The sequence below is a fragment of the Anopheles coluzzii genome, chromosome 3, assembly GCF_943734685.1.
Source record: "Anopheles coluzzii chromosome 3, AcolN3, whole genome shotgun sequence".
Lineage (NCBI taxonomy): Eukaryota > Metazoa > Arthropoda > Insecta > Diptera > Culicidae > Anopheles > Anopheles coluzzii.
The window spans coordinates 83,402,643-83,430,311 of record NC_064671.1 but is presented as its reverse complement, the minus strand read 5'-3'; the positions used below and the strand labels follow the sequence as shown (position 1 = coordinate 83,430,311).

Genomic DNA, 27,669 nt, shown 5'->3' with positions numbered 1-27,669 from the left:
AACAAACCACTGTAATCTGTAATCTACGCGGGGCTTATTGTATTGTGGATGATTTTCGTTAAATCGTGCGGATCATCGATGTCTCGAGAAGATTGTATAAAAGCAGTGGCCTTTGCTTACCGTGGATCATACCCATCTTAGACACCTTCAACTGAGTTTGGTTTTTATTCGACAAAACACTGTACAAACTTTCAAGTGCAACGATGAAGACATTTGCCGTAATTGTAACCGTAGCAGTGCTGGCCAGTGCCGTGATGGCAGTCAGTGAGCATGTGAACATTGAGGAACCTCTCAGTCGTCCTGGTGGTGGAGGCGGCGGTGGTGGTGGAAGTGGCGGTAACCGACCGGGCGGTGATGGTGGTGGAAGTAGTGGCGGAGGCAGTCGTCCACCTCCACCAGTAGCCCCTACGCCGGACAGTGGAGACTCGAGTGAAGACGACAGCAGCGACTCCAAGGAAGATGCCTACGTAAACCCCTGCAAAGGCTTGCTGATCGGTATTTTGGAGCATCCGAGCAGTTGCTACAAGTACATCAGCTGCTACAAGGAGGTGGCCACCGAGGAAACCTGCCCGCCCGATACGATCTTCGATCTGGAAGAGATTACCTGCGTGCCGGGAAATCAGCGCACCTGCCGGAAGGAGGGTGACCCTTACCCACTCCCTACCGACATGTGCCGGGGCATAGTGCTGGGAACGATGGTCCACCCGGAGGACTGCAACAAGTACGTCAGCTGTCTGCTCGGACAGGCCCGCGAACGTTCCTGCCGGCCTGGGTTCGTGTTCTCCGAGCGGCTGTTCGTGTGTCTACCGGGCGATCTAAACTCCTGCACGGTGACGCTGCTGCCGACGACGTCCACCATCGCGCCGGAAGACATTCGCCCGCTGCCGAGCGATATCTGCCGCCGGAACAGTGTGGCGTTCGGTGTGCTGCCGCATCCGCAGTTCTGCACCAAGTACGTCACCTGCACGCTGTGGATCCCGGCCGAGCGCGACTGTGACCGGTTCAAGGTGTTCAGTGAGCGGTTCTCCATGTGCATGATCGGTGATGTGAATCGCTGCCGTCCGATTCTGGGACGGGAAGCAGAGCTGGAGATGCAGTAGAGTGGAACGGAATGAAGGACTCTTAGCTACCTGTTTAGAATGTAATAAATATTGTTTCTGCTTATTTTTGTACATCATCACATACAAGTGAGTGTTTCTTTCTTGCTCTGTCATTACGCCTTCGTGATGACTTCAGATAAAAGTCAGAGAAAGTGTTATCCTTCCGAAACTCTCAAGAAATACGAACCTGATTCGCGTGAATTTCTGCATCTCATTAAAGTCATTTGGTAACGATTAATCTTCCGAACGAGAAACGTCCATTGCTGCTCCTACCGGGGTTCGCGTCAGTGTATGCAGATGTTCGAGGGTACAGGGAGTCGCTGTTCAAGTGAAAGTCCTTATCAGCAAGTAGCGCATTGAAGCGGACGGAATGGATCGGAGGACCGCAATCCGGAAAGAGAAAAGGATCTTTTCAAAAAGGGAAAAGAAGCCTAAAAATGAAAGCTAGCCACTCACACACACATTAAAAAAGAAAAACATTAGTACCATGTCATGTCAGCAGTCGTCGTAGCTCGTCTCGTCGTTACGCATAATTAATTGTGGGCGTTGAAATAATAACATCCTAAATGTCATGCTGCTACCCCCTGTGGCCTGCATTCCACTTTCCTGCCTGCCCCGGGTCGAACGTCCCTATGCAAAGGTTCCTGCTTCATGACCCGTTAGGTTGTTTATGGCCCATGTCGTAGCAACTGTTGTTGTACCGGGTTTTGTTGCGGTGTGGTGCAGTTTTTCGCTAGTTGAAAAAAAAGGACGAGCAAAGAGAAGCAATGAGGCAGATACAATGGACAAAAAATGCCAAAAGAAAATGAAATTTTTAAACCAACACCACACTCTGTTCGGGAGTATTTTGTCAACTCTTTCCCAAGCGCGATACATTCCACATTTCGGAGTTCATAATTTATATACCAGCCAGCCACACTGTGGCAGGCTCTAAACGCTTCAAGATGGTATATGACCTCGGGCTGCTCGGGAGTGGAAATCCTTTTCCTCGAGGAGCTGAACGCCGTGAGCGAGATAATTAATTGCTCTTTAGTGGCAGCAGCAGCAGCAGCAGCACTCGTTCAACCGCAGCCGGGTGAGCTGACTGTTGCAGCTCACGCTCGTCAGGTCGGGTTTCCAGCCAGGATGTACGGAATCGGTGGACTGCAAGCTCGCGGTAGGACAGATGTTACACGTCGACGGGAAGTTATTTCCAGAGCATGATGATCCTTTTCTGAGCATGGTAGGAACGAAAGAACGACGGGAGGGTTCCTCCTATTTTTTGTGCATACTGTAGCGTGCGTGTCACGTGTGTGTATGTGTCCTTGAAATGTTGTACATGAAGCATAGTTATTGGGTTACCATTGCAGCACTATAACTTCATTTGCGATGTTGCAATTATGTGGTTTGTAGTTTGATGTAGCTATTGATGCTTGTTAGAGCTTCTATTGGTTTGAAGAATAGATCTTAACGAGGACATATAGCTTGTAATAACCATTGGGTAGCAAAGAGTGGTTTTTATAATTTAATTTGAACAACACGTGACTTCTACCTTCTTCTTCTTCTTTTGGCTTAACGGTTGTCGGCCAAAGCCTGCCTGTATCAATTGTGGGCTTGACTTTCAGAGACTTATCGATTTCCCCCCATACTAGGACAGCCAGTCCTACGTATGGCGGCAGGGTCCATTCAGGGCTTGAACCCATGACGTGCATGTTGTTAAGTCGTACCAGTTGACGACTTTAGTTTGATGCACTGCTATCAACTACGACGTTCTTTTTCTACCTTATGTTTTCTCATATTTTTTAACACAGTAACCTAACATCATTCTTGTCTAAATATCCGAATCAATTTAAGCCTGCACTGAAAGAAGTATTATACGGTAATGCGAAGAAAGATTTGCATTTTATACATCGTTTTTTATGATAAATGTCTTGCAATCTAAGGCAAAGATAACGTGTTTGTTCATTCACTCCAATGCTAAAGTCTTAGATGATAAGATTCCGACAGGATCTACTGCCAGAATCGTAATGAATGGTAGCTGCATTAAAATTGCAACGTTATCTACACGAAACTTTTGGTTACGAAATTCATTGACATTTTGCACCGGAATCATACGATAGCTCAAGCTTAGTCAATCAGTTTCCTTCGCCTAGCATAATCGCTTGGTTGATAAAGAGTTGGTTAAGATTCCATACCAAAACGAAAACAGAATCAACCAGCCATAATCTTATCTAGACCATTGCCGAATGTCCAAAGCTAAAAAATAAACCTGACGTCCGAAGGTTCAGCATTTCACCTAATGAGCTTAAGATTGTCTACGGCCGCGACCAAGCAGATCTGATTAATCCTAGCAACGATACATTTTGAACTGTTGTCAAACGCGCCTCTTTGCTCACCTGTGCACCTTTGTGCCAGCGCAGCAAAGCGCTATCTGCAAGCGTTAGCATGTAAGTGAAAAATCCTACCCGCCGGTGGATCCTTTTATCATTTTATTCTATTTCTCCCTCCCGGCAACTTCATGCAAGGTAAGTATTATCTTGTCAAATTGATTGTATCCTAGCAGGAGGATTGGAGCATGGTTCTATTCTCACCCACACACGCACACATCCGCATACATTTTGAAGCCCTGCGGTAAAGTTGTATTGACATGCTGGATTACAACATCGCACAAAAATGAGAGGATTATGTTTAGGCTTTTCGATCTTTCCCGCCCGTGCGGTAGGCGTCCCCCTTTTTTTTTTTGGAGCGTCCCACTAAATCCCGCTAAATTGGATTAAAACGTCTCCACATCTTCAGATAGAAAGAAAAAAAATCCACAGCGAGAAACGTTGGATCTGTAAAAAAGGAGAAAAACTCCTTTCTGCAGCACGAAAAAATAACGAGATGAGATTTTACAGGATACATTTCCGGGGTTGGAAATTGAAAAAAATACGAATGAAGAAGTGTAATTCCATTTTTCCATTTGACAATTTGAATACAGCATATCAAGTATGGGTTTCGATGGTACATCTTCTACCTTTGTTTCATCCGCTGATGAGAAACAAAAGTTCCCTCTGCTGGTTCAATCAAATCCACATTGTGTGTGAAGGTGTTATCGTGCATTTCCATCCACTGGCTGGCTGGAGCACAATTTATGGGATTAATTGGAACGAAGGTAACTTTCTTGCTTGATTGCCAGGGACTTACGTCTTCGCAACAATAGCGTGCTATTTTCTTTCACTTTTTGCCACCTACCAGGCATGACGAATCGCCGAATGCTTCAACTCTCGCACACGTGACCATAAATGGGAGTTTTCGGACCCACTCTGCACAAACAAAACAAAGCCCGGTACCAGGAAGCCCGGAAATGGATAGAAAAAACGGCGCAAACAAAAACCTCCTCGAAAGGAACAGAAATGCAAAACCCCGGGAAAATAACAGAAAGGGCGCACCTTATCTGGACGCTTCTGCTTGGTTGCGAAAATTTGTTTTCCGGTCATTGTTCGGTGGCAAGGTTTTTGAATAGCCAAAGCTGGATTCTATTGGGCAGGAGGGATGGAAAGCTTTTCCTAAGCGAGAAAAACCCCCCGAAGACAAATACCAGCAGTGCTGGCTGCACACACAAACACACACAATAAAAAAGTGGTATTGAAACTACGACGAGGAGAACACATTTTCCAGTTTCCGAAATATGACATGCTTTTGTTGGGCTCCTTTCAATCGAAAGAAATTTATCAAAACCATTCCCATACCGTTTGGGGCCGAAGGTTACTTCGGACCGATATTTTCCTTAGCTCTCTCACTCCCCCTCACACATGCACACGCTTGTACGGAGCGTCCAAAGGGAGCAGTTGCTTGGGATAAACATGACTTACTTTGCATGTACGGGTCGGTTTGGTTGATGCAGTTTACGGTATGTGTACTTTTGTTTGCCTGATTCGTTCAAACAACCCTTAACCCAAGAAGCTTCATTGCTTCATCTGCAGACGGCTCCAGCCGCCGTTTTCACTACAGAGACATGAGTGACTTTCAGTGTTATCATAACTCCCATCCCATCCCACCCACCCTTGCAGTGCACATGTTGATGGCCGGGTGAGTACGTATCACTTCATAATGGCATAAAATTTGGGCGTCCAAATGAGCCCATCCTGGTGTATGAAGTAATCAACTATTGATTTTTCCTTCCCCCAACAAACTTCCATTACACAATCCGGCTCGAAGGACCGGAGACTTGAACGATGTATCGTTTTCTTTTCGCCCTCGTGGTCGTGTTCCGGACGGGGTGTGAAGTTCGAACAGCTTCCAAGAACTAAACATTCAGCAAACAAGGTAGTAATGTGTTTTCTATTTTTGGCCACACATTATGAGAAGGGGGGGGGGTGATTGGGTTGGGAGTTTTCTTTTTTTCCTTGGCTCTATGGTGGCTCAGTGTAATAGAAAAGTCTCAATTTTGATTTTGCCCCAGTGATTTGCCGGAATTTGCGATGTGTTCGACGAATCGGTACACCTCTCTTGGTGCAGAATGGTGATGTTGATAAAAACAAAAGTCTTTTGACTTGTTTTATTTTATTTTTTCGTTTTCCAATACAAACCCCCGTAAGGGAATGTGGAGCGAAATGGTCAGCAGAGGAATGCATGGATGATTACAATATTTAACGTGTGTTTTTCCAATACTCATTTGATTATTTTCTTAGGATTCTATAAATTTTATTGAACGGTTCACACTACTAGCCCCTTTTGCCTGTTTATGTCTATTAGTTTTATTGTGATTAGTCCAGTGAAATTAATAGGTTTTATGTTATAACAATTTGGTTATTTCTGGAAACATTTTTAAGAGAGAAAATGAAGAGTTAACCTGAACGTCATCCAAATTTATATAAAATGGAACATCAAAAAAAATGTAACAAGTAGGGAACTGTAAACGCCTGAAGTTATTCTTTTAACGCCTGTCACTATAAGGCGTACCTTACCAAAAATCATGTTGAAATGGTAACGTTCAGAATTAATTGTTGCGCCTATTTTAACTCATTGTCAAGAGCTATGAGGCATACTTTTAGGCATTTTGTGAAGCTGTATGAAAAAGATTTTATTGAACTTTTCCTATTTTTTACACGTTAATGTACTTGTTCAATCAAGCAGAGCACTTTGCCCTACCTTTCCCGTAAGCAAAGCAAACCCAAAGATATTTATCAAACCAAAACGTCACCGGGCGGTAGGAAACAGGTAGGAAACAAATAGGAAAGTAATTTTTCATCCAACTCCAACACACACACACAAACACTTCTGATGTTCTACGAATTGCAAAGAAGCGAGGAAGTAAAAACACCTCCCAAACTGGAAAACTTCATACGGGGGATTTTGTGCTGGTGATACATTTTCTTCCCTGCGTTGTTGTCCCATTATCTGGCAATGCTTTTACATCACAGTTCTAGGTGTATTTCGAACATATCAACCAGAAACAGGGTTACTAAAAAAAAGCAAGAAAGAAAGGATGGCTTTAGTTTGATTTCATCCTGCACACAAAGGCGTGTATGGATTGGACACGATACGTTGGTTGCAAAAGGTGCCTTCGGGCACACTTCGTACTAGTTTTCTGCTATTTTCTATCGAAACACACACAGAGCGAGTTGGAAAGGAAAAACCTGCCTGCTTGTTTGGGAAGGAAGTTTGCCTCCGCATCGAGATTTGTTTATTTGCGATTGAATGAGGAAAAGATTGTTGTGTTGTGTTTTTGCTTCTATGCTATTGCTACATCCCTGTTTGGTTATTATCGAGAGCAAACACAACACACAACCGCCCGCCTGTTTCGAGCGATGGGACGTTTGGATGTTTGGTAGCGTAAAAGTTCAATCACTTTCAAACTGTCGGCATTTCAAAGTTTCCACCCTGACAGGTGGGTGCTTCTTGCTTTGCCTATCGAAATAGCTGATGGAGGGGGTTTTTTTACTACCATTTCTTCTAGGGATTCTTCTAGTGGAAAAAAATGATAAAGTTATTGCATCTCAGGTACGAGCTACTTCCCAAGCAAGGTGACCTATTTTGCAGCTGGTCAGAAGAACAAGGGAAATCTACAATGAAAACTACCTTGGCAACATTTTCACCCGCCCAAAGCACCAACCACCCGAGAAGGCAGAGGATCAGTTTTCGCATGATTAACTCCGCACCGTGAGTGGGTGGTCGGCAACACTATAGTGACATTGACGGACCTGGGCAGCTTGGCATCAGTTTCTTACTTTTCGACACACTGGTTGGGATGGAGCCACACTGCAAAAGGAGCTAACTTTCTGACGTTGAGTTTAATTAAAACTGCCGCTCATTTACAGTTCATTACACTGGCTGGAGATGGAAATGAATGTTCGGAATGAACAGTCGATGCGCCCGCATATTGGCAGGTGTTCTTTGCTTCTTCGATCCAGGATGGAGAGCATGATGACATGAGTGATGAACTTGCAACACTTGATTGAAGGAGCTGTGTTTTTTTTGGGGTGAAGAAGTTGTAATTCTTTACAGCAGACCGAACTTTTAACGAACAAGTTCTTCCGGAAGTCCGTCAATCATGTAGCAGAGATTTGCTTACAGGCGGGGAGAATTTTTCAATTAGCCTGTCCAATAAGTGGAAAGAAATTGTTTAACAGTTGAAAATGTCAAGAGAACTTAAGTAAAAGCATTGTAAAGATGTTTTGGGAGAACTCAAATCCTTCGGCAGCTACCTGGAAGGGTAAAAGTTTAACAAAAGTTTCGATCTATCTGAGGCATCAACAATTTCTGGCGTACATTCCATCCTTCAACGAGTGTACCCGTGCTGTGGTCAACGTGAAATTACAACCTTCAACGGCAACGGTTCGGTAAATCTCTCAATAAATTTTCATACATCCAATCTGGGGAAAACCCTCCGGCCACTCCAAACAACCACAACCGACGGGAGGATCAAGATCATCCCGTCGCTTCTTCCATTCTGCTGCTGGACCAGAAGACAAGTGTAGCTGCTTCTGGAATGCTCCAAGACCCTCCCAGGGACGAAGCGCTGCGTTTATCGAACAATCTTATCAGCAAACGCTGAACCTCGTTTGCTCTCGACTAGCGGGGGCCACCCCGGGTGCGGGAGATCTTCAACCCGAAGGCGTGTACTTTCACGGTTTGCGGGTCTGCGGGAGTAAAATTTATTTCCTCGTGACCATTCACCCGTACTTGTCGGCGGTGGCTACCAGTTGCTCGCTGTAACGGAGAGAAGGGGAGGGGGGGAGCTTTTTCGTGTTTCGGGCAAGCTAAACTCATCGTTCAAAGTTTATCCTGAGAGGACTCTTCTTACCCTGCAGCAACGCGTCCGATCTTGAAGAAGCGATAGCGATCGTATCGAAAGCTTTGAGAGAGAGATCAAGCGAGCGATGCTTGTTGTTATTACCCACCACCACCGGCAACAACTTTATGCTTCGCTCCAGTCTACATGCGCCAGTGTACCAGCCGGCAATGGACCGTCTTCATAACTACACTCCGTCATCGCAGGAAGCTCCAACGAAAGGAACAGCGCGTAATACCGCTCGCGCTTCCCAAACAATGTGAAATCTGCTTGCTTCTCCCTGCTCGAAGGCTCTTTCTTTTCTTATCAATGCATTTTGCGCTTTTCTTCTTTCCCGTTCTCGCCCATTCCCTCTGCTACCCAGCAAGACGAAATCCACCAAATGTAACGTTTTGTTCGCATTTCATTCTTCTGCTCCCGGAAAGCGAACGTTCCGTGGGATTGAAAGGAAATGTCTTCCTGTGTGTTTTTTTTTTTGTCTTGTTTGCTCCATTGCGTGTGCTCGGTGGCTTTTTTCCCATTTATTCTCGTCTTAACGGATGTTGGGGAATTTCTTTCTCTTCGTGGAGAGCATAGAAAAAGCGGCAGACAAGGAAGGAGGAAATCGGATAAAAATGGCAACTCAGTCATTTTTCTTATCCCTTTACTCCATATTACACAAACATGCGGCGCCGCGCTTGCTCCTGCTGCTTTCGCTTGCTAGGACGAACCCGACGTCTTGATGGACGTCTTTTCCCTGTCGGCCGTGTATTTCTGAAAATGCGAATGAGAAAATTAATAACCAACCCAAGACTGCTTGCTTCGGGTGTACGGTCGCTCGCTCGCTTCGACATTCTAATTCCGGAAAAGTGGGAAAATAAGAGCTTGGTGGGCGGAGGAAATTCCTATTCAGTCCATTATTCTTGTCATATAAGGGGACTTTGTACAAAAGGGAAGGAGAGCACTGCTAAGCCCAGCGCTGGGCTGGCAGGCAGTGCCGTTCACTGTAACAGCATCTGTTGCACGAGTTCTTTATTTCATGGTTTGGAAATTTCTTTAAATTGTTTTCCGATCATGCAGAAATTAAATCTATCTATGCGTGAGCGGCAGATTCCAACTGTTTCGTATCGATTTTTTTGTCTTGAACAAGCAGGATACACACCATACGGGAATTGATGTTTCAAGCTTACTTACCATGCTTTACTTGAAATTTCTAGTTTTAGCTTTAAAGCATTTCATAAAATTTCATACTGTTTATGATTTACTGTTAACGAACCAAGCAGACAAATAGAAAATTTAGAATGGTATGTGTTTCCTGATGATATCAACCTCAAAATTGTTTTTATTCAGTGAATTTTTTACTAGATAGAGCAAATTTAAAAGTAATGTACCGTATTTGAATTAATTTTTAAGCTCTAGATTTAAATCTCTGGAACTTGATAATAGAGGAACCTCATTACGGCTCTTTGAGGTCCATCTCTTATTCATAATTTAAGGAAAATGCAATGCTATGGTGTATAATAAATTGTATGTGGCGAACCGATACATTTGTTGATTCTTAAACTTATTTTAGCTTCTAATAAAATCGTCATAATCCAAAATCAGATTCAAAACATTTTTGCTACCAGGCTCACAACTAATCATAATAACACAAATTGAAACCGATGCGAAATTTCAATCGGACTAAACAGCACATTTTAATCACCCAATCCATGTTTATTTCGAGATAGTTGTACATTGCGCTACTAAATCCAAACAAGCATTTGTGGCCACTTACAATCTCTCTCTCGTTGCATCTAGCCCATACCGTACCGTCGCTTTGATAATCCTTTCTCGCCAAGACAATGGCCAAACTCATGATGAAGGTGATTACACAAAGATGCTTCCTTAATTTTCCACCCACACTGTGCTTGGGAGCAACCAATAGTCTACGGTTTATTTGTTTGCGGTTTATTTGTTTTTCCACCATAATACGGCACACAGATAAGGATAAGGGATGTAAAATCACCACCGCACCAAAAACACAATGGAGCAGCTGAGATCTTCCCCGCACCTCAACACTAGCCACACGAGATACGGGAAAAGATCGGTGAGATTTTTCGTGTGTTTGTTTTAGTTTTGTTCTGAGTGGCCCCCGCGTCTTGGCTAGCGTCTCATTTTCTTCCACAAAAAAAAACAATAATCCACCCGCCCGGTCCAGGAGGAGCGAGAAACAATGGAGCGAATATTATTATCATTATTGAAATTTCTACCCCCGCCCAATAAGTGCAGCTTGGCGCGCTTTGACCGCAATTTTATTGGCCACTGTGCACGAGAGCGCCTGCTTTCCGGTAGCACGCTGGTTTTTAAATGCCGTTTTTTGTTCGTTGTCGCTGTTACCGCATCCTCCCTGCTGATTTGCGAAAGCGCTTGAACGCGGTACGAAGCTTGCCTTCGGAAAAGTGGCAAAGGTACGTGCTGGTGGTTCGATTAGCCGGCGAACGAAAACGCTCCATCCCGGGAGGTTTGATTATGATGGGGCATTGTGAAGGCGAGCTGGTATTGAACGGGCGCTGGATTTCATTGAAGATGCACAAAATCCCAACGAGCAGCAGCAGCACCACCACCACCACTAGCAGTCACTCATTGTTTAGGGGATCCGGGGATCTTATCGCAAACTTTTACTTCCACACGGTTTCCAAGCAGGCAAAACGCCGTCCGCGAAAACTGTAGCAACTTCACTTCGGGGAGCGATATTACGATAATAAACGACGGCAAAAGAACGACGACCCCGACATGACGGCGATGACGGTCGCTAGCAGCGGCAGCAGCAGCATCTTAGCCCGCGTTGAACTGGTCAAGTGAACGAGAGCTCCAGTTCCCGGTGCGGTTGGCCATTTTTCATTATCGTCCAGTTCGCTTATCAGTTGCATTCAAAATCATCCATTGTTTGTTTTTTGTTCTTCCCTGTGTTTGCTGTCTGCCTTCAGTTGTTTGTTCGAGGAGTTTTTGTTTCTTCTCCTCCCTGCGAAAGGGCACATGATCATCGGATACCGAAGCGGACGGTTGTTTCTTGATGCTTTTCCATCGTTTCTACCCCCTCTTTTGAAACAATGAATGAATGGTCAATACCTTGCTCGCATTTCTTCGGTGAGTTTTTCATGCCAATTTCAAACGCTGTTGCTGTTGTCTGACTTTCTTTTTCTTTGCAGATTGCTTTTTGGAGTATAGCTGCCTCGATCTTTTGCCGTTGCTTGTTGCTCGAAGCTGCAACTAGGACACTCTTATCCGATGAAGATATCAGAGTGGAACGGAATCAGTTATAAGCTTTGCTGAAGGATGAAACTGAACTGAATATCAAAAGAAATAAGCACACTAATAATGAAACAAAAATACAAAAGAAAGATGAAGGTAGCATCATTAAAATAGGACACAATCCAATCTTACTCTGGTAATTTATGTTTTTTTTTTTTTAAATTAAAATACGCTTCTAAACAATGATTCTAAAGAATGATATATTTTAGAATGATTCCCGATAATTAATGTATTTTATAGTTTATGCCTTCAGTTTTTTTAATAAGCTCCAAAATGGCTTTTTTAATGCTCAATTGATGCTTACATTTACATTGGTTATCTTGAATTGCGTAATTCGTTGTAATGTAAAATTTGAATTTACTTTTTTTTGCACTCTTATATAGTGCCTTAGGTACATCTATTTTGCTTAAGTATTGTTAAGCTATTGTATTTACTTTACGTTCGAAGCAGTTTAAGTGTATCATTTGAAATGAAACAGAACTGTTGGATTTTGACAGCATGAAAAGAAAACCAATCTCTAGTGTCATGACTGTAATATGCCGCACCAATTACTTGAAACATTGCACCGTAAACATACGCCCCCTGAGCGTACGTTTATCACAATTTATAAAAGCTTATCGGCAACAAACCATCCTCGGCGGTATTAATTTGAATCGATTGCAACAATCTTACCTTCCGAGCAAACAATCCCACTAACGGGAAAATGCTCGCCCACATCTTGACCTTGGCATACGTGAGGTGGTACTCCACTGTCCAACCATAGCTTGGGATGAAATGCGGGCCACCCTATGAAGGGAATGTGTCGATTGCGTTCGATTCATCGCGCACGGAGGCTGCTGTGGTGTGCCGGCCGGGCCAGCCAATCGAAAGCCAACAGCCACAGTCAACTCCACAGCCCGGCGGAACAATTGTCAGATGAATATTTATTCGACTGCGCCCGGTGCCGGCGCTTTATCCCGGCCCAGAAGGACCGCAGAAGCCCGGAAGCGACCCGCAGCCTAGGAATATTTATTGATCATCGATAGTGGAACGGTAACCGTCCAGCTAGTCGCACTAGGCAAGGGGTTCGTTTTCGTTTCCATTCGCTCCGAACCGATGACTTGAAGCGAAGGTTTGAAATGAAGGATCGAGCGCCCCCATAGGCGCCATGAATTAAAGATGAGTTTGAGCGGTGGTGGCCAAATCTTCTGTGGCCAATTCCACGTACACTCCTTTTTCCTTCCCCCTCCCTCTAAGTCAACCTCATTCTGGGCGCTCCGCGTGTGCCGCTTCGGGTTTTCCTCAAAGCTTCTTAAAACTCTACAGCACACCAGCTCTTCGGCGGGCGAAAAATGATGTGGCCACAAATACGCAAACCCGTGAGCGTTTTTTTTGCTCTCTCTTTCTCCGTAGCTGCATCATAGTGCGAAAAGCTGTAGCTGAATAATTCAACAAAACGACGCACGGAAAGAGGAGATACGCGGGAAACAAACATGCGGCACAAGAAGTCAAAAGGTGCTAATCACATGATGCTCCCCCAAGGAACGAATCGGAAGAGGGACGTTTACCCCTTGCTACCGTCGCCGTTTATTTGTAGCTTAACAGGTTAAATTCATGTAAGTTTAATGTTACCCAATGGTTGTCCAAACGTGTGGTAAACAGCCGGAGGCTCCCGCAGGTCAATTTTATTATAATCAGTTCCGGGACCATTTTCCGCTGCTGCTGCTGCTGGTGATGCTACGCTTTCCATCATCTACGCACGTGTGACCCAAAACAAATCGCACACAACACATCCTGCTGCTTTGTTATCCACATCCTTGCATGATCAAAAGAATGTTTCACCCTTTTCCGTAGGGAGGGCGGATCAGGCGGATTGGGAAGTTTCTTTCCCCGAAACTACGGCGAACCGTTGTAATCCTTTTAAATCAAAACAACTTTTGATCTTGCGCTTTGGAAAACCTGTATTTTTTAGATGGAGTGGAGCAAACGGTGGCAGTAAGCAGGACAAGGAAAAGGAGCTTTAGATCACACATGTACAAAACGGAAAAAGGTGGGTTAATCGGGCTGTTTTTGACATTTTGTAAAGCAAATTGACAGTTTTGTTTTGATTTTGCAACCATTTTTTCTGTTTTTGTTGCTGTTGGTTCGAATGTGTACTCGATTGTGTAGTGCTTTTTTGCTAGTTAGCTTTTCACTCGTTTTTGTTGGTTATTTCATAAGTGTAATCAATCTGGTTGTTTCTTTCATTCTTTAAATTAAATATTTTTACCTACGTACTAATATTTTCCTCTATTTCTTGAGGTCAAATTATCAGAATTTCTGTTCGATTTGTTGTCTTTATTTTACAAAAATGTATTGGTTTTGATACTAAAGCAAACTTGAAGACACCCACACAGCACTCTAATGGAAAAACAACCAAACAGACCCCTTCTCATCATTCGTTACGCCACAAATTGATACATCCTCGGTCAGCATAGCCAAGATACTACTTTTCGCCTACACCGAACGGAAACGGAGTGGCTATTTTGGGCAGTTCCTGAAACTCCCTCCACGCACAAAGAAAATCATGCCCAGACGGTCGTGAACACCGAAACAAAAGAAATCTCTGAACACACACACACAAGACCACTGCATTGGCACTTTTCCGTGATGGGCGTCGGGTGGAAATGATTTTGCTCATCATTTCTGGCACGATAAATGTGGGCAGAAGGTTCGCTAGGATCGTTTGTGAAGCTTCAAGCTACCCCAACGGTTTAGTTCCTTTGGAGTTCTTGTAGCTAGAATAGTGAAAATTGTAACGGCTAGCAACGCCCTCAAACAAGACAATCTTGGGCCTCGGGTTTTCAATCTTTCTAAAGCTTCTTTACCCAGCAACCCCAATAGGTTTGTCAAAAAAAATGGAAAAAAAGGACTCCGATGGTTGTTTTTCACGTGCTAAATATTCTGCCAAGTCAGCAAAACATGAGCTCGATTCAATTTTGGGATTTTAACTTCAGACCAAAGATTGAAGGTTCTACGATACCCAGCCATTCTACAGGCTTTAGGTTCGCTTGGCATGACGTTGGCAAAACGGTGACCAAAAATCAAACACGATTCTACCGGGCCGCTTGACCTTACGCGAGCCAGCGCTTGTGGATTTTTCCCGTGAATCGCTTCAAATGCCTTCGTTGCTTTGATTCGAGCGGACATTGGCAAACTACAGCACCGTTAGGCTTCATTTCAATTCCGCTTCCGCCGAACACGGCAATCATGGGTGAAACACGCTGGTGCTAATCCGTTTATCAGTATATTGTTTTCCATCAGGGCCTCTAGTGAGGGTCTCTTCATTTCCTGGGAGCCGCCCAAGCGCAGCGGAATATGCTGATGCAAAGGTCAGCAGTTTTCTGTCCTTGCCTAGCCCGAACCTGCTCGTCCCGAAAAGGTGATCGTTCCAAATTATTCGTATGCTTTTTTCGTAACAAAATAAATGAAATGGAAAATTTTGCAATAGAAAAAAGGTTTCCCAGTGTCATTGTATCTTTGCCGTTTGAGGTCAGCTAGCTGAATGACCTGTGGGATGATAATTGTGCAGTGAGGGGAAAGTAGCGATCCTGTTCACAGAATTTCTATGTCATGAAAAATATTCCTAAATAGCGCTGTATTTTATGATTCAAAAATGAGTTTTGAAAATTTGAGCAATTTAAGCAGCATTTTCCATTCTATTTACTTTATCAATCAATACATCGATTATGAAGAAACGTTTTATGTGCTCATACCTCGAAGTACATCAATAAAAGATATAGCAAAAAAGCATTTAATGGATAAAAAGTTATTTCAATCACATTTTAGTACCACGTCTTACTGATCGACATCACATGAAAGTAATAAGAAATTCAATAGCATAGTCTTGTGAATCAACGTGTTAAAACACATAAAAGGCAAATAAATGTATATTCTTCCCATTGACGATGCCTGAACATCGAAAAAGAAAATGTTTCAACTATAGATAGCAAATAATCCATTGTATTGGAAACATTTAAAAAACAACACGTCAGCAAAAAGTGCACCAGCAATTGCTCTAAAAGCTGATTAAAATTTCATTCCTAACCAACCGTTGGTGAAGCGTTGGTCAAACGGTGGCCAAAAACTTCCCAAAAAGCGTGATATTGAGTCAGAGGGGGAAAAATAAATAAACCAGAGCTATTTGGATGAAAGGGAGAAGCACACACGGTACAGAAGGCGCTTTACATTCAATTCCCTATTGCAACAACGCTGCACCACGGGAGCTAGGAGCGAAAAGCAGCCGCCACCGCATCACACCACCTCCTAAAAATGCTCACCAAATTCCCACTACAGCGGTGGAATTGCACGAAATCAATCTAATCTAATTTGGGGCTGAAAATTTAACAAATTTGCAAACAATTCCAATTCGACCGTACCACCAAACTAACCGGGAATGCTTTTCGGGATTCTGTTCGAACCCGGGAATCAGAATCGAATTGAGTGTGTTTAACCACCTGGGCGACTGGGGGTTGGGGGATTTCGAGGCGGGCCGAAATGGCTACTTTTTTCGTTCCCCAGGTTGCCAGTTGTTGTTGCTGCTGTTGTTGTAATGTGCCACGTGTCCATTTTCACGCAGTGGGTGCCAGGGTAGGGCTGGGTGGTATGTAATCTCTTTTCGACGCGTCCCGGCAAAAACCTTTCTACAGGAGGGAATTTGCAATTTAACAGGTCTGTGTCTGGAACTCACGTCGGCTCTCCAATGGGATTTTTTTGTTTTTTTGTTCGAGCACAATCGTTTCCATATCGAATCGTAACAAGTACGATATGGAAGGAGAGAGAGAAAAAAAACTAGAGTGCAGCATTATGGAAATTTCAGCTACAAGTTGGTATCCCTTCGGCTCGACTATCTGCTCTCGTGGGACCAGCGGACAGACAGGACCCCTCATTTTGTTTTTCCATTACCGAGGTTTGGTTTTTCTTTCGACGTATAAATACACAACCTGAGTTAATCTAACCTGCACCCCTGGCAAGCGAACAAACCACTCTAAACATGTACACGAAAGCTCGAAAGCAATAATTTATTGTAGTGAAAGGTTGTTTTTCCTCTCTTTAAGTCTGGAATAGCGATTGCACCGAATTGTTCAGCCATCTTGGTTTATATTTTCACCCCTCTAGAGTGCAATAAAAATGGCCGAAAAAATGGGGACGAGCTGGTGAGATAGGCGCACTAAAGACCTCCCCATGACGGCACTCACAAACACCCACACACACCCACACACACACACACACACACACACACACACACACACACACACACACACACACACACACACACACACACACACACACACACACACACACACACACACACACACACACACACACACACACACACACACACACACACACACACACACACACACACACACACACACACACACACACACACACACACACACACACACACACACACACACACACACACACACACACACACACACACACACACACACACACACACACACACACCATCGACCAACGGGCGGTTTGAAGTGGCGTGAATTATTCATCACTAACAAGCGAAGCGCGGAATATATTTTCAATTACAAATTTAATCGCATTAAATTATCTGCACCGCTGCACACATGCGGGGCGTTTGTGTTGTTAGCAACGGGGTCTTCGTTTCTTCGTTGTTGCTGTGTTTGAGTATCATTGTAAAGTGTGACCGGCAGAAAGAGTAGAGGCAGAAACTAACGCACAAATGTTGATGCTGGTGGTGGAATGTCTTTGCAGGGATGAATTTACTGACTTCACCTCTAGCTAGTGCTCCAATGGGTCTCAAAGGTTAGTAGGAAGCCATGTGTCAATCGGTGAACAGTTGGAGTGCGAACGGCACCGTGCGCTTTCTGATCACACAGGGCAGCGAGAAAATATTGTGGTTTGAGGGTTTAAAGTTGAATGCTCCAATGCCCAACAATGCTCCAAAATGACAAAGAACGTAAATAGTAAGAAACATTGTTTTTTAGATCTCTAATATCAGTGTGCTGTAATATAAGGCTAAAGAGTATAAATGACCTATGTTGAAGTTAAGATGGATCCAGCAAGCCTCTCTTGACCTATTTCAACTACTAACCATTAGAAAGTTAACTCGTAACACGTGAACGTTAGAATATGCCAAAAGCTAAAAAGAGTATGTCAAATGAGTTCCATTGAACCCATAATAAGGATTTTAGCTTTGGCCATTCTGTTTAGAATGTTTTTGAAGTATCTTTTGCCTGACTATTCAATTTACGTACAACCAGAATTAAAAGATCAGTAAATGAGTGCCTGATGACTAAAGTTGGCGAAAATCCGGAAAATTGAATTTCGGAAGATAGGTCCGACCATTATTATCCTAAGCCGTCCAGAATCGTCCGAAGTCGTCCAGAGTCATCGGGCGTCATCTAGAGTTGGTGTCCTCCGGAGTTGTCGGAAATCGGAGTTGTCCGGAGTCGGAGACGTCTGGAGTCGGAGTTGCTCAAATTCGGAGTCGGCCGGGGTCGGTTAGTATCATAGTTATAGTCCAAGTGTCGGTATCAGTAAGGAGACGGCCGGTGCTGTTGTAAAGCATTGCTGTCACCGTAAAAAGGCCGGACCAACACTGACCGGCTCTGACTCATGTTTGATTCCGACTCTGAATGACTCTGACTCCGGATCACTCAGACTTCGACTGTGGACTACTTTAACCCCGGTCATCTTCAACTCCGAACGCCACTGATCGCAGATGACTCCGACTTCGACTCCGGGCTGGACTAGTGAATTTGATTTTGATGGAGTCGCAATTGGAGTCGATGCGAATAACCGGTATCGGATCGGAGTCGTGAGTGCGTTTCAGACAGCGCATCACTATTCAATTGGCAAGCAAAACAACTCTACATTTTTTTAAAAACAAAATACATTGGAATGAATTTATCCATTGCTATTCCAGGATTTACAATAATATTAACAGATTTGATTTATAACAAATGAAACCCAGTTGAGAAGAAAGTTAGAGCGTTGTCTGAAAGTGGTCTGAACAGAAATAAAATTACTGTTGTCTGATTACGCGTTTTGTTTAAGAGAAAAGGAAATTTATCCGATTTTAAGTAATATGTAAGGACACATAGTAGATACCTTTTTGAAATAAAATATCATTGTACACAAGTGCTGCCATCCTCTGATGTGACTTATAATAATTTCTTTTCGGTAATAGCATATGAACATCTTTCTCAAAGAAATCCAATTATAAAACCGTACCAATAAAAAGCAAATATTTTACCCTTTCAGCACACTTTTTGATGAGCCGAGATAGTGACATTTGCCATCTGCACCCCCGCAAGGTCTCCAGTGCGTCAAGTGTTTGGCGCGAAGAAGGATGATTTCTTATCGCTCATCATCACGCGCACTAGCTTGAAATAAATATATATTTTTTTCACCCTTTTAATTAGATCAACTTCTTCATCCAATCCAAGCACCATGCAGAAGGTGTAATGAATGGGATGCAATTCATTTGAAAGCGCACCAATCCTGCGCTGGGCCGCAACTATCATCATCATTCATCAACCGAGCGTTTCGAGGAAGCGTACGCTTTCGTACCATCTTGGTTGACAACATGCATCATTTCCGGAAGCCAGCCTCTCCGCTCTATCCGGAAGTGCATCGTGCGCCGAGGCGGGGTGGGAAGTGTTTAATGAATTTGTAATCACTCCCGCACACGCCGGTCGGGGGCTCTCCGAAGATTCTGATATCACGCTGCAATGTCTACAATAATATTATGAGTTAACCATACCGATGGTTCTTTTGCGAGCGGTTCCCTTCCCGGGACACGGGACGGGTGAAACCTGTTCTACCAACATCAGCAGGTGGTGGATGCTGCCGGAGGTAACGGTGGGCACTGATGTCCTTTATCCTTTCCAGCCGGTACCCATTTTAATTACATTTTAGTGTTTAATGTGAAGCGCATCGGATGCAGGTTCGTTGTTTGACTCATCATCTTCGCACGGAAAGGAAACGATGCGCTGAGTGCTGCTGGTGCTGCACTAGAACAATTAAAAATCATTTGTGCTGTCGAAGGCGCATTGAGAAGTATCCGCCTGCGTGCGTGTGTAACGACGTTCTTTCATATGTGTCGCGGCGGTTCCTGAACCGTCACCGTGCCAAGTGTTCGGTGTGCAGTTTTAATGACAGTTTTAATTGCATTTCTAATGATTCATTATTGCTTCCTGATTGCTACGTTGCGGGGAGGGGAGTGACGAAGTACGAAATGCACTTTCCTTCACCATTTCCGTCCTGGCGGAAGGGGAACGTATTGACACGAAGATCCCATCCCAACGGTGGGATTGATTTTCCTTGTACGGGAAAACGGAAATTGTTACCAACGTCACACCACACGATTGCACAACAAAACGCGTGGAAGTAAGCTAACATTTGCCCGGAGTGAAATTGAACCGAAAGCTAACTATTTAGCTGTGCGCAAGTAGATGAGTTTTTGGTGCCATTTTTTTTCCGCCACACCATCATCATCGAAAAGTGATCGCTTTAGATAATAATGCAGAATAAAAGTTTTAATTGCAGCGTAGTTCTCTTCCCCAAGGTCTAGCTCTTTCTACTGGTGCTGGCTGCTGGCAGGCGCAACGATAATTAACCCGGTCCCGGTTAGTCATTTAATTATTTTTATTTTCAATTAAATTTAACAACGCCTTCATTCTACCACCCAGCGGGAGCGAGCAATTCTGACCTTCATTCTGTGTTCCTAACTTGTGCGAACCATTTCGCAGGGACCGCTCTAATAGCTTCACTTCACAAGGCATTGTTTTCCCTTTGCTCACGTTGGCTCGCGAAACTTTTCCCACCCAGCACGTGGGTGGAGTTAGAATCGAGGCTAGTTAGGAGATTAAAATTGCTTAGCTAAGTTGTCGATTTTTTTAGGTGGCCCGTTCAAAAACTGAGCCACAAAGCTAGAAAATCAAACGTCGGTAAGCGAATTGCCTACTTTTAGGGGCTTTAAGCTATGCGGAAAAGCATGCGGAAATAAAATACCCTGCCGGTAATGGGATCATCTAGTTGGAGGGAAAAAAAGTTAAACAGCATTAAGCGAATCCTCCCACGAAGAAAGGCTTATTCGATGCTCACTGGACCTTAACCTTTTTCCAACTGGAATATTCGCACCACCCTATCTTACCGATCCGATCGCGAACAGCGTCGCAAGCGCCTCGGCCGGGTGTCTGTTTTATCATGGTGACACCAGCACCACCAACATACTCTCGTTTAGCAGCTTTCTGGGAGTCTTGTCGTTCACTGACCAGCCTTTATTATGCCTGCGAAGCGCGGCGGGAGGCCATCAACGCGCGGTTACGCGGTTTAAACTCTCCGCGTGTGTGTGTATATGTCGGGGGGATCTTCATTTAGATCTTCGCTAATTGCCACACAACGGTCGGCTCAATCTATTAACGATGTTTAACTCATTAACGGAACAAGCGTCACGGCCGTAATCAGGAGAACCGGGTGGGGGGATTGTAGCTTCACGTTTTCTTCCCATCCTGTGTTCTAACAGCTCGTGCTCTCGAAGAGTTTCTGAGAAGCTTGACAGCATCGAGTGGGGAAGCGAAAACAAAAACCCACCGAAAATAAAATATATTTAAAAAAAAACAGACACTCGCGAGATGATTAATGAACGTTCTAATATCCAGCTCCGAACAGACAGGCGCGGGTGCGCGAAGGTGTTCCGATGAAGGACGATAATGAACTCCGGGGAACCGTTTGGCACGGTTTGGCCCGGGGTGCGAGATCTCCTGCTTGGAAGCTTGCGGGTGGGTTCGGCCGCCGCGTGTTGAATTTCAATCGTTCGAAGAACCACTGCCGCTTACTTTCCTTTCCAAGGTGTATCGGGTCAACAGAGATAATTGTGGGCAGAATGAATAAAAAAAAGAAGAAGTTGACCCCGATCAACGTTCGACAAGCGTGAAGAAAGCTGCAGTTGCATCTCGATCGCGTTAAACACTATTTCTTTCTAGATGCATCTCGTACGCACTTAACCGTCGCACGGAAAACCGGGTTAAATGATTGATGCGATCAGTAATTATCGCAGTATCAATGGAAAGGGGTACAGATTTGTGTGTGTGTGTTCCTTCTGGAGCAAAAAAAACACAGCAACAATTTCCTTTTTGTCGCACGTCACTGTGTTGTAGGAGAGAAATTTGATGTTTTTTTGTCTCTGGTTTACATACACAACAAACCGTGAATCGTGACCCGTCTGTGGCGCTAGACAGCTGGCGCCATGATCGGCTGTGACCTGGACCAATGTGCTTTGGAAACATTTACACATGTTTGGGTTTTTTTTCGTAGGTGAAGAAGAATGCTAATGATGTTTTCTAGCGTGTTTTTTTCTTGTTGCTATGTTTTACGTTTTTACTGTTTGACGAAAATTGATGAACCGTTTTGAACTTTTTGGGGACCATTGAACAAATCGCCATCGTCGGCTAATGCAATAGTTTCTGTAAATGGAGTAAGTCGATCATGGTGGACAAAATCATTTTTAATAGACAATGACAGTGTTGTATTTTGTATTTTGTATTTTGTATTTTGTATTTTGTATTTTGTATTTTGTATTTTGTATTTTGTATTTTGTATTTTGTATTTTGTATTTTGTATTTTGTATTTTGTATTTTGTATTTTGTATTTTGTATTTTGTATTTTGTATTTTGTATTTTGTATTTTGTATTTTGTATTTTGTATTTTGTATTTTGTATTTTGTATTTTGTATTTTGTATTTTGTATTTTGTATTTTGTATTTTGTATTTTGTATTTTGTATTTTGTATTTTGTATTTTGTATTTTGTATTTTGTATTTTGTATTTTGTATTTTGTATTTTGTATTTTGTATTTTGAAAAGTATATACAAGTGTTTTTTTTTTGTATTTCAAACAAACATTTATATCAGTGTGATTCAATTCAAAATACAAAAACTTCAGTTTTGTAGTAACACAATATAACGATTTATTCAACTTCTTGCTGAGAAATTTTTAATACATACATTTATAGATTTCTCCCTAGCATTGCATCCCATGCATCCCAAAACTGCCTCGGCCATTTTTAGGAAAATATGGTTCACAATGTCAAATTATGTGTCATTTATTGTGTTTTAATTAACCCTTTTCTGTTTCAATATTGATTTTTCTCAGTCTTCACCTCCACGTTCAACCCAATTTAGGACTTGGTATGTTATAACTTAAAGCACAACAAAACATATTCACATAACCGATCCCGAAAAAGAAACAACTCGTTCCAAGAAACGGACAGCTTAAACTAACAAAAAGCCGATCGAATAAATTGCGAAAGGAATTCGATGGGAAAATACTTTGCAGTGCATCGCAAATGATCCGCCCCGGCTCCATAACTCAAGCAAAAGCCTCGGCCCCATCGGAGTGTCCAGCCTGCATTCCTGCCGGCCCCTTAATCCTCGGCTAATTTCCTTCACTCCAGTACCGGTTCCGAGCGAAATAATATTCATCAATTTTATGGCCCGTTCCAGCCCACGGAAAGGTGCTGGCCGGGGTGTGTGTGTGTGTCTGTTTATTCGGTGGCGTCGCCCGTTTGCGCTTCGTTTCCCGACCAGTTGCTGTAGTCGACAGGGCCGACCACACCTGTCCACCGTAACGCTGGCGCGATTGTGTACAAGCGTGTTGAAATGTTGTACACTTCGCAGGCGATGAGGCCACGAGGGGGGGGGGGGGGGGGGGGCCGGCGAGAAGCCGCATTACCTAATGAGCAAGCCTATTAGGCTTCCAATCGAACTGCGAACGAATTCGGTCCCGCGAACGAAGATCGCGCGGTGGAACAAGAACAAGATCGGCCCGTTCAGGTGGCGCGCAGCGTGACCCGATGACGGGATTTGCCCCCAAACCTTAAAGCCACTCACACACCTTGCTACACACACAGACGCCTCCGGAGTGTGAGTGCGTTAATCTTCCGCGAGATACTAATCTAACGCGACGAACTCGTTGTTCGGACATGTGTAGCTTGAATAAATTATCAACTTGTTTTGGGTGAAAGATTCCGGGAAGGCAATTAATTCTCGCGTGCCCCGCGGTCTCTCCCTGCCTTTTTTTGTTCGTCGATTCTCTTCGCGAGGAAGAAGATGCTGTTGCCCCTTTCGGAGGGATCTGCGGCAGGAACCGGCAGCTATCCGATAGGCGATCTGGTCGCGACCTCCGTGGATGGGCAATGGACCCCCGGGAGCCACTGTCCGACCGGCTTCCTACCGCGAGGCTTCCGTGGAAGCCGCTACCAACACGGATCCAGCGCCATTGCTTAGTAGGAAGGCTGCCTTTAGCTTGGGATTCAATGAGCAAAAGAACAAAGAAGGAGAGAAAAGCACAGAAGCATCTTCTCTATTTCTAGCGGTTGGTTGGGTTCAACTCAAAGACTTTGAGAAAGAAAAGAAGCACTAAACGCACTCACACGCAGGCTTGACTCATCCGCACACGCTTGATATACTGACATAATTAATTTTTATATCTAATTAACCTGAAATAATTTAATGTTCCAGCTGAACGCAGTTGTCTCGCACACACATGCACTCTTTCTTCTCTGCTTTCTAACATTATCACAACCGAGCACCCATTCATCGGAGGATCGGAGACCATTGCAAGCTCTCGGGAAAAGGAAAAAAAACGGGGTTGATGTTTATCTCGAAAAGAATCATTGCCCTGGTGCGCTCTCAGAAGGAAAAGCAACGAAATGAAACCGTGGTAAACTCCGTGGGTGAGAGTTTTATGTTTCTTAATTGTTGCAAGATACCTTGGAGAAGGCTAGTTTGAAGATGTATTCGTTTAATACAAGACGATGTGACAATTGTGTTTGCTTGTCTTAATGATTAATTAGGAACAGCGTCAGATAAAACAGTTTATGATTCCTGTTTTTTTCGAATACAAATTCGAGGTCTATACATAACTGTCATCATAAATATGGAAACATGACTTATTGTACCGCTTATCTGAAACATTACATACCTTTTTTATGTTCGAATCAGATTATATGAAATTATTTTGCTAAAAAATTTAATAATAACAAGTTTAGCAAGAAATATTGTCCAAATTTATACAAATAACTTCATTATACTGTGTATTGAAAGAAACCTATGGTTTAGGAATTAATTATAGGCAAATCCCTCTAAAACGTAGTTTCTTTAACATGAATTGTTTCTTTGCGATGAACTCGTACTCTAACGATGAACGTACTCTAAGCTGCATATGTGATTTAGCAGTGTTTGATGAAGCAATACGGCCGTTTCTTCTGAATAAGTCCTGACAGTCCCTTCAAGATTCAACTAAGGGAGTTATTTTTTATGAAATTGTATTGTCATATTCTTTACACAGTGTTGACGGCCAGTATTGTTGTTTATATACTCAAATAACTTCAAAAAAAATCAACGAGTGAATAGAATGTTTGTACTAGTCTTGCTTATTGTTTATTTCAATACAATGTTTTCGTTTTCGGTCTAACAAAATTTATGTAACGCAAGAAAGGAACAAACCCATTTAAATTCCCATTCCTTCATTCAACAATAAACGTCTAAAAAAACAATCGACCGAACAAAATGCCCATTCAACACAATCCTTTCAGCAACAGAAACAAAGAGCTGTAAGCTTTTCTATTTCCCCCGCGCACGTAAGCACAATTTTGCGCTGTACATTTTCACCTCGTACCGTCGAAAATTGCATAAGTTCAGGCGGCTTTTCTTAATCCCATCCATTTCCCAACCGGCAAGCTGCAACCACCGGAAGTGATAAGAAAAACCCTTTACAGAGCTTACTGCGAGGGGTGCCCCGGCGAAGCATCACGGTTGAGGTTGAGAAATAAAAATAAATAGCACGCAAAGAAATGGAAACGCGAGCGTCGTCCTGCCAGTACTTTAAAAGGCAACCAGGCTCCATTCTAAGGTAAGCTCACCTCACCTTAATCCTTTCGAGATTGTCCACATGCACACAAACATAAACATAAACACACACACACATACGCATAGTAAATCCTCCCATCGAGAGGGTGAGTGTGTGTGTGTGTACTGTAGTTTTCTTTTTCTCGCTCCTTGTACAACTACCGCAGTGTGGAAAGCCCTGGCTATTGCGCTTTTCCTTTACCATTGCTAGTTGCAATTTTAACGTCCTTTCATCTAACTCACCCCATTAATACCCCACACAGATGATGCATAAAACGGGGAATTCTCTTTTTTCTTTCGAGCCTTTTGTATTGCTCGCACTGCCTGGCCTGGGGCGGCAAGAAGTGATTCGGTCGTGCACTGCTTACCCTGTAGTATTACTACGAGGGTCACTGTGGTTAGGTTATGCTTTCCATTTCCTGTGGTTCATCAAACGCAACAGGGATTCTTTGTAGGGACGAGGAGGGGAGGTGGAATGAAGGTTGAACCAGGTTTCTTTTTTATCAGTAAATGAACTTCACCAAACGCTGGATGGTTACGGGTTGTCTTTTGCCAGCCGCAAACAACAACAGAAAAGCAATAGGAATAGGTGCATCACACACACAGAAATGGTGTATCTTTGTAGCTTTTCCCGTTAAATTCATTCCCTGTTTTTTGGTTTGCATTTTGGGTAAGACACAAAAAACAACAAAGTAAACCCATTTTTGGAAGGATTCTTTCCCAATTTCGTGTCCGTGCCTTGTGTGAAGCGTTTTTTTTTTGTGGCAGCAGAAGCTTTTGAATGCACACCTGCAGAGTGGACGAATCTTATCGCAGGCACCATTCGTTTCTGGTGCAGGTTTGTGGTTCGCTGGGGAAGGCTTTGTTTGTTGCAAACGGTTATCAGCAAACCGGGGAAAAGCAGCTTATGTATCGAGTTTAGTGGTAGTTTTGGAGAACGGAGTTAGAATTGTAGTTATGGTGCTTTTTGTTGACCATTCAGAGTTTCGGAAAGGAATTGTTTAATAGTTAAAATAAGTCGTTCAACTTAGGCTGGCAGAGGACATGCAGAGCTCGTGAATGTGTTATGCACACTGCACATGCATCAATAGGATAGATTTGATTTCCAGTTTTGAGTTTTGTTTTAAACGGATTAGTTTTCGTTTTTGTCATTTACAAATTTCTTTACTAACTTTGGAGCTAGAGCTGGAGTTTGTTATGAGGATGTCAAACTCATGTCCCATCTACAAGATGTATGACAGAGACGCTCAATTTGGCATTAGGCGCCGGAGAGCACAGCGAGCTCGATGGCTGGATGAGGTAAAGCTAGTCTTGGTGAAGATCAGGTGTATAGATGGATAGGAAGCAGCAGCGAGGAACTTGGAGCAAAGAATTAGTGTTGACCTGGCGTGGTCACGGCGACGTGCTCTTTTGTGCGCCGACACAAACAACAGAGAGAAATTTGCATTAGACTTAGCTTATTCACTTGCATTATTAACGAATCTACAATATTAGAGCATTTTGGTTGTCGTCATTCGATATTTCATGTCATCCATCTCAAACCACCTTTGCCGCTCTATTCCTGAGTTAAAGCTGATATTTTGGTTGTCATTTTGGTCACTCCTAATCAGCCTGAAGGAATTCAACCATTACAGCTTCGAACAAAGGGATCATCCTACTACAACGGTTTTGGATTTTGAATTTATTTCAACATAATACGAGTTATAATGAATTACTAATTCTGATAATATTGTCACGCTATGAAACAAGACATGAAATGAAATCAGCAAACATTGGAAAAATGCAATATCATGAAAAGGAATCTATTCATATTACAAAAAAAATCCTTTTCAGCTTCTGAGTTTAAGATCATTATCATTATTAAGAATAAATAGGTTCGCGTTTGCTTTACTTTCAACTGTACGTGAACGTTGAAAAGTAGACGATTTGCAGGACTGAGGGTAACATGAAAATGTAGTTGCTAGAGCTTATAACCTGTGATAAAAGTGGCATTGTTTTAGGTAGAACACTGATCGACATCTTCCAATGAACCTTTGATCCTGCTTCAAAGAGGCAAACATCTATCAGCTAAAGTAAAATGAATTTTATTTGGACCTAAACTAGATGAAGACAAATATCATGTTAGGT

General features: G+C 43.2%; 1 protein-coding gene across 2 annotated transcripts in view; it reads left to right on the top strand.

Annotated features, from left to right (window-relative positions):
* The first annotated feature begins 106 nt into the window (after nt 1-106).
* The window catches only part of LOC120959401 (uncharacterized), a 159,745-nt gene continuing 132,182 nt past the window's right edge, over nt 107-27,669 (top strand). The window contains exon 1 of one of the 2 annotated variants that reach the window (XM_049609959.1): nt 107-1,096. In XM_049609959.1, the coding sequence (XP_049465916.1) occupies nt 204-1,096 (893 nt within the window). In that variant the 5' untranslated portion in view covers nt 107-203. Of the gene's footprint in view, nt 1,179-27,669 lie in introns of those variants that run through there. The other variant, XM_040382719.2, reaches the window with a different exon arrangement.